Source organism: Colletotrichum tamarilloi (genome assembly GCF_030869305.1).
Source record: "Colletotrichum tamarilloi strain Tom-12 chromosome Unknown Scaffold_31.1, whole genome shotgun sequence".
Taxonomy (NCBI): Eukaryota; Fungi; Ascomycota; class Sordariomycetes; order Glomerellales; family Glomerellaceae; genus Colletotrichum; species Colletotrichum tamarilloi.
Genome location: NW_026849414.1, coordinates 228,151 through 238,656, shown reverse-complemented (window position 1 = coordinate 238,656; position 10,506 = coordinate 228,151). Strand labels below are relative to the sequence as shown.

The following is a 10,506-nucleotide window of genomic DNA, read 5'->3' as shown; positions in this document are numbered from 1 at the left end:
ATGCGGTGGTGATAACTATTACTATTGATGCCGTTCGTCCATCTTGGGGTTATATACATCCTCGACTAGACGTTCCAAGCCAGCAATCCTGCGCCCAAACGTTCCTGCGTGAGGACAAACGCATCCCCTCCATTAACCTCAAACTGAGTCCCATTCTTGACAACTCCATTCACCCGAATGACAGACTCCTCAAGGCTCGTCACCAACGGTTCCGGCAGGTATATCGTCCCCTTGGTCCCAGCAGGACTTTCAGCCCCCATCCTCAGCATCCCTCCCTCGAATCTCCAGTCAATAACAATATCTCCACGTACAGTCGGATACCGTCCCTTGGCCCACTCCAGCCCCAACGATTGCGGCTCAACCTTCCACTCCGCGAACCCAGGCACAACAGGCTGAATGCCCAAAACGTACCGACTTAATTCCGCCGTTGGGCCTGCAGCCCAGCCGTGACAGAGGGAGGTCACGACGCCTAGACCGGGTGTGCCGTCTGGGTTCAGCGTCTCCCAGAAGCAGCCTGTGTAATTCTCGTGTTGGGGGTCGGCCATGGGTGCCCAGAGGGTCTTGAGGAGGGTCATTGCTGTGGATGCGTCACGGGCGGAGAATGCAGCTCGGAGGTGGTATGATGATGAATAAGGGCTGATTTTCTGCGCGAAGCCGGCGGATGTGGTGGAATTTGAGAAGGCTAGGGGGCCGGCCGGGAGGATGAGGTCTCTTGCGAGGGTTGAGAGGATCGAGGCGGTGGTGTTGGGCGAGGAGGGCACACCGGCTAGGATGGCGAGGGCGTTTGCGTCCTGTGCGAAGCCGGTTGTCAAGGTTGAGGAGAGGGCGTAGGCGTTTAGTTCTGGGTTCCAGAGGTTCGTGTTGATTGCTGACTGGAGGCTATCGAGGCGGGTTTGGTAGACTGTGGTGTTGAGACCTGCATCTCGGAGGAGGGGGAGGGATTGTTGGAGGGCGTAGGCGTAGACTACGTTGAACTTTGTGACTACACCGGATTGCGGTGTGTCGTAGTAGTTCCAATCGCCGCCAAAGGACTCGTCTGCGAGGTTGAAGAGGCCATTAGGGAGGGTTTGGGAGTCGGCCCAGTCGAGCATTCTGGAGACCTTTGGAGCCCACTGCTTTGCGAAAGTGAGGTTTCCTCTCATCTCGTAGTTCTGGGCGAGGGCGCTGAGGAAGTTGAAGGAGTAGCCGATGAGTCCTGTGAGGTTTGTATTCAGGGGTTCTCCCAGGGGTGCTTGCTGGATCTTGGCGGTGGGGATGAAGAAGCCTGGTGTAGCTTGGTAGGAACCCAGGAGGTCTAGAGAGCCGTCGATGAAGGACGTGCCAAAGGTGCTTGCGAAGGCGGCGCCGAGGGCGACGTCGAGGTCGCCCGTGTAGGCGATTCTGTCGCGGCGGGAGCCGTCTACGATTGTGTCGGCCGGGTTTGCGCCCATCATGAAGTCTGGCAGGAAGGAAGGGGATGTGAGCGGGTTCGCGTAGATGGTCTCGCCGGTGGGTATGCTGGCGGTAAGGTTGCGGAAGTAGGCTGCGTGTCCGAAGGAGGCTCCGAACCCAAAGGAGCCGAAGTAGCGGGAGGTTTGGGTAAGATTGAGGACGGGGAGATTGTCGAGAGTTACGATGATGGAGGTCATTGCTACGTCGATGGAGACTGCGTGCCAGATTCCAAGGGTGGTGTTGACGGGTAACGGAGACGCTGCGAGGTGTGTGCCTAGGCTTGTTGAGCCGGCGTGGGCTGTGATGGTGTGGCTGTCCAGGTTGAAAGAGAGGTAGACGCAGCTATTGAGCGTGTCACATAGAACAGAGACGCCGAAGCCGCCTTTGACGGGTTTGGCTTGGATATCGAGACGGTAGTTGAGGAGTTGAGCGGCCACGGCACCGGCTAGACCTTGCGGTGCCTGGCTTTCGGCGTAGGCGCCTTCGTCTGAGATTTGTAAAAAGTCGGGGATGGAGTGCTTGGGAATCTCGGTGAGTTGGACTGTTCGCGCGCCAGTTGTCCAGATGCGTGTGAGATCTTCATCGGAGCATTCGAAGGATCCAGGGAGCTTCGTCACGGGTGTGGTGGATGTTGTGGGCTTGACGCCGATGTTGCGGAGTTGAAGGGAGCCGGCGGACGACAGGTTGAGTTTCTGGTAGCGGAAGGCGCCTTGGATGAGACGGTTTGTGATGATCGAGGGGGCGGTGATGTTGTATTGGTTCACTCTGTAGGTATCCATTGCCGCCGCAAGAGGTAGAGGACCATCGCTCTGTTTCTTATTAGTTATCTTTCGTTCCCAGACTCAAGGGTACTGATAGGAGCAAGTTATTCACCATGTATGAGTCAAGCGCGGATTTGCTTTCTGCAAAGGAAATCTCGAAGCTCGAGGTATCACCAGAGGTAGAGATGACCTCGAATGTAGGGAAGCCTTCAACGTTGTGGCCATAGTCGATGACCACGATAGAAGCAGTTGTCCCATCGGATGTGAGGGCTGCAGTCTCGTTTGAGCCGAAGACGACGGTTCCATTGGTGGACGAGCTTGAAGCTGACTTCTGAGCAAGATGGTGTCTCTGGGGCCCATGCCGACCATCGGCTGAGCTCAATAGGCAGAAAATAATACCAGCTAGCCGGGCTCCTGTGTTAGATGACATCAGCATGGCTGTGGTGTTATATGAGCTGAATGGAAAATGAAAAGGAGTGACAAAGGTGAGGCAAGAGAACGTGTTGCTAGAGTGAGAGACAGAATGAAATGAAGGCGATCAAATACCTTAGCGTTATGTAAACGTCTTCTCTTCCATGGCTTTGAATATCCCCAGATCTCATGCCGTACTCGTCGTCCCTGATTCAAGTTTGCAAATAAACCAAGCCGGAGTTGACGATCTTGAGTGGATTCACCCGAGAAACGCGAGGGCCTCGGACTCGACTTTGGTACACTCACCGAATACGCGGACCGAGGCCAGTGGCTAGAGTGCGAAAGTTACGAGAAGACTGCGGAGCTTTGTGTGGCTTGGTCTTCTTCTTAGTTGGTAAAGTATGGAGCCTCAGTGATAGATGCGAAGGTACGAATAGCTCGCCAGTGCTCTTTCATTTGGTAGATTCAGGCCAACCCCTCGGAGCTGACCCGCCATCACCAGAAACGAAGATTTCACCGCTCTCCAGCTAGACGTCATGGTTAAATTTTGCCTTTTGAATTAGGAGTTTATCTATATTTGGCATGCCTGATAGTTCCTACAGCTCACAAGGAATTGCCGACGACTCTTCCTACTTCCATCTTCCTAGCCAGGGCTTCTTCTAAGCCACAGACTTCGCTACTTAAACCATGATCGTTCCGTACAACGTAGTGGTACTCATTTTCCGGAGGTCGCCAGATCTTGACTACATCACTGGAGAATTCCCCTCAATTAGAAACTCCCAATAAGCTTAGGGCCATGAGAGTGGGAAATCGGCACCATGTGCCGTGTCTCCGGCGTTTCCAATTTGAGATGACGGAGCGGCTCGGGAGCTTGGACCCACACCGCCGGTCGAGCTATCGGTGACTTTCAAGGCCTCAAATTCCTTCCTCAGTTTACTCTAATTTGTAGAGACTCCCGGGAAAGACTCGCTTTGGCCAACGTCCCCATGAGGTGCCGTGGTGCTGTTTGCAAGATGATTATTAAAGTCATGAGCTTTCTTCTATGCCGAATCTAAGAACCTCCACTGCGTCCAAAATATTTGTGGGTGATAGCTAGCTACACTACACTATGCGATCCAACGCCCTCTCACGTGAGCCATTCGCCAACAACTGGGGCACCTCTTGTTTCGTGGCGTACTCCCATTAGTAGAGCCGGGGGACAGTCAGCTGCACGCCCCCGGGGCTAGCCAGCCTGATGATAGCTCGCTACAGACTGGCCAGCGTTGTCTTAACGGGTAAACCGAGCACGGCGACATTCACAGCAGAATCAACCCATCATGAGAGAATAAGAAATCATACTGATATTTCTTCGCGCTCACGATCAAGTTGAGTTGACATTATGCTTTACCAACCTCTCTGGATGAACCATTTACGGCAGCGGGGTCTATCAATTCTTTGCGGGAGAAATACACTCCAATGACCCCTCAAAGCAGGTAGGTTGAATCCAGAACTTCGGGCGCAGTAGAAGTGCCACTCTCTTTCTCACGTGTTTCATGTGATGTCTTTGGACTGCTTACAGAGTACGCGTGTATCTACGAGCCTCATAAAGCCAATTGACCAGCTCAAGCTTGGCTGAAAGAGTTTGAACCACTTCGCCAATCTACTTGGTCTCGAGCGACTCCCCTCAACAAAGCTCTAAGGTGTCTCGCTGCAAGTTAAACGACTAAAAGAGATCTCGAACGCAACAGAGGTTTGACTTGCCACCGAACTGGTGCCTGGTACCTCATCAGCCTTGGCTGCATATATCCTTTTCAGCTACCGAAGAATATCTTATAGTATTCTTCCCATTGGCACGTTACGTTACAATAATCGTGCAAGCATTGTTGGTCGTACAACTAGATAGGCCTACTCTCTGCCCAACGTGTGGCGATCGCTGCGTGCTCGTCCTTAACAAGTGCAAAAATGTGTCGATTACCTCACTTTCACGCATAGAACCACGCCCTCCAGCCGAAAATATCCAATAACATACACCGAGCCCCGCTTTTACCTCGAACGAACCCAAAAGCTGCACAGATGAGACAGCTACGGGGAGTGCTGCCAAATACTGAGGGGTAGCTCTCTACACGTGGACAGACTGCGGTGGCCGCGACAGGACGTAGTATGCCAAATCACATGGCTACTACATCTGCAGTGATTGGGGCCTCACTGCATGCATTGCTGACACCTAATGCAGGATGCCTTTGCAAAGCCCTTTGGAGTCCGTTTCACTGCAATCTTAACTCCCCTCAACGGCTTCACATGTTACAGCAAGGAACAACTCGTTATGGGCCATGTTCATACACTTCGATTTTGTTTCCTACCAAGGACTACGAAAAGGCTCGCTCGTCAGTCTGCAGGCCAGGCCGACACCCTCGACCAATGGCCACGTCGGTGGCAAGCGGTCTGCAGGCAGGGTCGGGCGAAAGTTCACTGCAATTTAGACTCGTTTCGAGGAATCACAGACGCATAGGATAGCCATTTATTACTTCTTTGTGCTTGACTCAGTTTGCCTGGATTACTGGTACTACAACGACTCACTTCATGCACCCGACAACTGAAGCCGTTGACGTGACCTTCAACCTGGAAGTTTATTTCTCGTTTGGTAGAAACGTGCCGATCAAAAGCGTAGGAAGGTATGGGGCCCAATCAGTAGCTCGCAGGATGATTGAACAAGTCGGCTTGATTCTCTCTATCCCGAAAAGTATCATATATACGCGTATCCGGATGCGGCCAACATGGAGAAGCGCCGAAACTCGACTGGTTGTGGGGATGAAGCTCAGTAATTTGCCTGTTCAAGATCGCGTAACGCAGGCTCAAAGTTTCACAAGAGAGTGAGCTTGAAGCCTTCTTCGGGCTCTATGCCGGGTGTACGGAGACCCGCTCGGCCCGGTGCGGTGTATTACATGGGCGGGTGAAGCCCGGGCCTAATCCCGGCGCAGGATTGTGAGGGAAACAACCTTCAACACCCTCGTAAGCTTGAGAAACTCAGAGGTAGTGAGCGGATGGGCAGTGATAATTGAGCAGGTAGTAGGAATTTTGGCGTAATTATTGTGGCCTACCGGTAACAGTCATTTACATTTAGGCACGTGGTAAACTGCAACTTCGCCTGCCATGCTAGTTGGTCTCTATCTACAGTGGCTAGTACAACTCAATCCCAAAGTTAAATCGTACTGACGACCCTGTCTCGACGGACTTCGGCTAATGAGCAGACCGTGCCGACTAAACACAGGCTGCATACTTGAGTTGCGACCTCCCAATCACCTCCGCACGATGTACGTTGCTTATAATGAGTGAGAAACACAATCTTCGACTGTCTGAGGTGTCGTCAACGAACCATCATCACTAGGCGAATCAACATGTCCTCGCAATTTTCGTTCTCGATATTAATCGTTGGAGCGGGGCCATCCGGGAACACGGCAGCAGCGGCTTTGGCTTCTGATGGGCACCAGGTAACTGTACTCGAACGCGGCTCTCGACTTCAAACACGGGGAGGGAACCTCATCGTCCAGCCTTCCGCTGTGAAATGCCTGAATCTGCTTGGCATCTCAGAATCTCTGGATAAGGTGTCTGTGGAATCCGTCAGTGACATCCTATGGAGATACAAGGACGATGAGCCGTTCACGGTCACAAAAGCCATTCCCACCGGGACGGTCCGGAAGCCTACCGATAGGCCATCACTGCAGCGAATCACCTATGAAGCTGCTATTATCGCAGGAGCCAAATATCTGTTCAACAAGAACGTTGCCGACATCATTGAGGAGAAAAGTGGCAAACTTCGTGTGGTCGTGGAGGATGGCAGCGATTACGAGGCTGATATTGTGATTGGCGCTGATGGCATCAAGTCACGCGTCCGGGAGCTCATGTTCCCCGGACAAAACGTGGATGCCACAGTAACAACTGAATGCATATTTCAGACAGAGGTTGACATCGCCAGCGTGCAGAACGACCCAGTCGCCGCTCCGCTTGGCGCTTGCTCGCACCATCTCATGTTCGGTCCCGGGCTTTACTGTGTCGGTCGGCCGACTGCTCATGGTACCGTTCGCATACTTCTATGCAGTCTGCATTACGGGCTGCCATCCGCCGACGCGGATCTGGGTGGAACCTGGAACTCGGATGGCAACCCTGAAGAGATCCGCGAAATGTTCAAGGGGTTCGGGGCGCCGCTGCGTGCTTACATCGAATGTGTAATACGTGGGGGTTACCCTATCGACAAGTGGCACATTGCCACAGCACCAAAGATGGAGACCTGGTTAGGATTTGACGGACGGTGTCTTCTTCTCGGGGATGCTGCGCATGCCATGTTGCCGCATACTGCCCAAGGGGTGAGCCAAGGCATCGAGGACGGCTTAGCCCTCAGAACAGCCCTTCGCTGGTGTGATAGTCAAGACAAACTGGGTGCTACTTTGAAGAAATGGGAGGCTCTTAGAAAGCCACGTGCTGAAAAGATGTTTGATGTCGGCCACGAGAACATTGTCTTGTTCACCCTTCCTGATGGGCCAGAGCAAGAAGCGAGGGATGAGAAACTTCTAGCTGGGGGTTTCACTGGTCACCCAACGGACTGGGAAAGCATTGAAATGGACGCGAATGCTCCAACTAGGACGCCGCAATTCACAAAATGGGCCATGTGTTACGATGTGGTTGCAGAGGTAAGTGGCAGTTCTACATTTTCCATGTCCTGGCGTTGAGGATATCATATTGACACGAAGTCTTGCTAGACCAACAAAATACTTACCACGGACCGCAGCTCTTGAAAGGCGGTGTTTAAAGCAAGCTAGAGGATGAATAAAAGTTTCTCAAGCGAGATTCCGTTAGCCGTGCTGAAGGCGTCATGGACGAGGAAACGCTTTCCGAGAAGTCAAGTAACATGACGATTGAACCCCTCAATGCGCATTCAGCTGGTATTACTGTACTCAGGTGGTAATAGAAAACCATGAGGCCTGTTCTGCTTGCTTTGTGCCGCCGATTGAATCGATGAAGGGTTATTGAGTATCTGTTGCCTTGACATGGCTATCTTGACCAAGACCCTCGCTTTCTTCACCATCATAAGCCGGGTTGAAATGCCTTTGTGAAGTTCGACATAAACCAGAAACACTCCTCCTTGTTTTTCTAAAAATCGCTGCTTAACATAGCTGGTTTCAGAGATAAGAAGTGCTTTCAGCTAGGAGCGACAGCAGTGGATTCTGCTCGTCACTTCAACGATCTTTACGACCACCCAAACAACTATCATCTATTTCTCCCTATACGCTCCTGAACTCTTTACGACTGCAATGTCTAGCTTTACTCTGGCTATCTTCAACTTCTAGGTTGTTGCGTTTACTGTAATCGGCTCCATCGCCCACTACTACGGTCTTGCAATCATGGGGCAAGTTTAGGTCCTGCATATCTAGCTTGTAGAGAGCCCTTACTATTGTCTTTGCTGGCATCAACTCACTGACGTCGTTGAACCATAGATGTCCTAAGGGCAGCCTTCTTTCATGCATTCTTGAACCTGGCACCACCAGGTATCCTTGGATTGTCTCCGACTTGTACTGTGTCCAATCGTTTGGACACCCGCCTCATTCTTCCATGTTCGCCTTCTTTCGTTCACTGCAATCTTAACTCCCCCCGAGCGCTCGAGGGTCAACGAGACGCCAAATCAAAGCCCAGCATTACTCGCAGAGCTGCAGCCAGGACAGGGATCACTCTCTACACTGCAATCTTAGCGGCCCCCGTAGGCTCTAAGTACAGCAGGAAACATACCACAGGTAACCTGTCCTGGAGTATGTTTTTACACTTCGTCTCTTGCCGAGGGCCACAAAGAGGCGCAGCCGTCAGCCTACATGATGAAAGGTGTGGGTGATCCGCCTAAGTATCTTTCACTGCAACTTTAACTCCTCTCAAAGGATCAGAGGTTGGCCCAAAACCCCTCAAGTAAGGCTCCTCTTAGAACCCGATTCCCTCTGCAATCTTCGAGAGGCATACTGCACACAGGGAGGCATGACCCCAAGGCAGTAGTAACGTCGTTCTTCTATCTCACCAGAGGCATACCAACCAGATACCACGAGGCAGCCTAGGACTCGCTGGAAGAATCAGCATGATTGAACAAGTCGTCTTGATTCTCTCCATCCCGAAAAGTATCATATACACACGCCAGCGTTCTGCCAGCTTCTTTTGCCCCAACCCATCTTGCTCTCCAACATCTCCCCTCCCACCCTTGCTCTCTTCCGCCAGGTACAAGTATGGAAATCTAGTTCTTGCTTTGCGGCGCAAGGGCAAAGGTAGGACGAACGAATCTGTGACATCAATTAGCCATCTTCCTCCAAATCCCCATAGACTCTCTTCTCCACCGGGCAGTATTCGGCCACAGGGAAGGGATGTATCAACATACCTCTCGTTGTGGTAGACCTTGGTGTTCTCGCCCAACAGCTCCTTCTCTCTCGCCTGGTCGGCGTACCACCTACGAACCTGGTCGCGGTCCTCCTCGGCTTGGAGGAGGGGGATAAGGTGAATGCGCGCCCACATCTTCTCTCTCGCCAGCTCGCTGTGTCTTGTCAGCACTGTCCTCCTCGAAACCACGTGTCCCGTCTGATTGCCCCATTCCTCCCTAGGTGTATGTTCGTCGTTGCGTGCCTCTGGTATCCATGCCTGCTGCCTCCCGTTGAGCAGTGCAGCATCTGTCTACCAGACCACTCGCAACTTTGTCCAATATCCGCCAGAAGAGGAATAGCAATCGTCATGGCGGGGATGAAGGGATTGTCACGTACTTGGCTTCCCGGATACCCTTGGTCAACTGATACCATCCGTATCCCATCACCAGTCCCATACCGATCAACATTGTGCCGGGGCGGAATCCACGGGCGGGCAAGTTGCGCTGTTTCTAATGATCAGCATGGTTCCTCCAGAAATCTATGGCTGCCCTTCGTCCCCATGTTCGTGGTCCTGAGTCCAAAGTGTCCCTGATCCCGATTCCGAGTGTCCCTGGCCTAGCACCCTCTCATCGTCTCAGTTCGGTGTCCTCGGTCGGAGTGCCAATTCGATAGTCGATAGCGCTCAGTATTCCCGTATCTCAAATGCCTCCTCTTGCCATGTTGCTGCTCCCATAGCCAACCCGCTCGACCCGATCGTCCCTTCTCAATTCCTCCTCTTGCGACTCCCTCACCCTCCACGCACTCTCCCTCAATTCCTCCACCACGCCATAATCACTCACCTTGTACTGCACAGCCTGGTAACCCCCCACGGGCGGCATATCCTGAGGCATCCTGTCTCAATCGTTTCCTACCGACCCAACGCGGTCGGCTGCGCTCGTCTAGAGTGTGTATAAAGTGTCGTCGGGCGACTTTTGTCGGTCAATTGCCCGTTCGATGGATGGAGTCAATTGAATGCGTGTCGAACAAACAATCGTTTCGTTCGAGAGATCGGAGGGGGTATCCGTGTCGATTCGACGGGGGTGTGTGGGTTGCGATGCGATATGGTGGTCGTCGAGCTCGAGATTCGGGGACAAGCTTTGGCCTGGGGTGCCTGAGGTGATTGTTTTCAGGTCGATGATGATTCGCTCAATTGGCAAATCGCTTATGTAAGGCATATTGTGGATCCGTTTTCTCATCTTCACCGAGGTGTACTTCCCCTTTGATTTCGGCGAGGAATTGGAGCATGATTGAGAACTGTACACTGTCACTCAGCTTTAAAGAGATGTTGTTGGAATTGAGTCATAGAATAGGTCATAAATCTCAAGTGGCTAGATATGCACCGACCCAACACCTGATCGTCTATTCACCACTCCCCCCCCCAACAAGCAGTACTGCACTTTGAATCCTACAAATATTTGCACATCTCAACTCCATGCCATGCTTCGCCAACGGAAAGGCTGGGGTATAAACCGAATGAACCATAGCCAACCAACTTTTTC

General features: G+C 52.3%; 3 protein-coding genes across 3 annotated transcripts; 1 reads left to right on the top strand and 2 right to left on the bottom strand.

Annotated features, from left to right (window-relative positions):
• Nucleotides 1–65: 65 nt before the first annotated feature.
• Nucleotides 66–2,628, bottom strand: CTAM01_08695 (alpha-L-rhamnosidase; the record flags this gene model as incomplete). The annotated part of the gene is made up of 2 exons (XM_060524715.1): nucleotides 66–2,240; nucleotides 2,305–2,628. The coding sequence occupies 2 exons, from the start codon at nucleotides 2,626–2,628 to the stop codon at nucleotides 66–68; spliced, it is 2,499 nt and encodes an 832-aa protein (XP_060380662.1).
• A 3,349-nt stretch (nucleotides 2,629–5,977) lies between these two features.
• Nucleotides 5,978–7,386, top strand: CTAM01_08694 (uncharacterized protein; the record flags this gene model as incomplete). Its single annotated transcript, XM_060524714.1, has 2 exons — nucleotides 5,978–7,267; nucleotides 7,366–7,386. The coding sequence occupies 2 exons, from the start codon at nucleotides 5,978–5,980 to the stop codon at nucleotides 7,384–7,386; spliced, it is 1,311 nt and encodes a 436-aa protein (XP_060380661.1).
• Nucleotides 7,387–8,847: 1,461 nt separating this feature from the next.
• On the bottom strand, nucleotides 8,848–9,858 carry CTAM01_08693 (GRIM-19 protein; the record flags this gene model as incomplete). Its single annotated transcript, XM_060524713.1, has 4 exons — nucleotides 8,848–8,893; nucleotides 8,989–9,278; nucleotides 9,361–9,477; nucleotides 9,808–9,858. The coding sequence occupies 4 exons, from the start codon at nucleotides 9,856–9,858 to the stop codon at nucleotides 8,848–8,850; spliced, it is 504 nt and encodes a 167-aa protein (XP_060380660.1).
• Nucleotides 9,859–10,506: the final 648 nt, after the last annotated feature.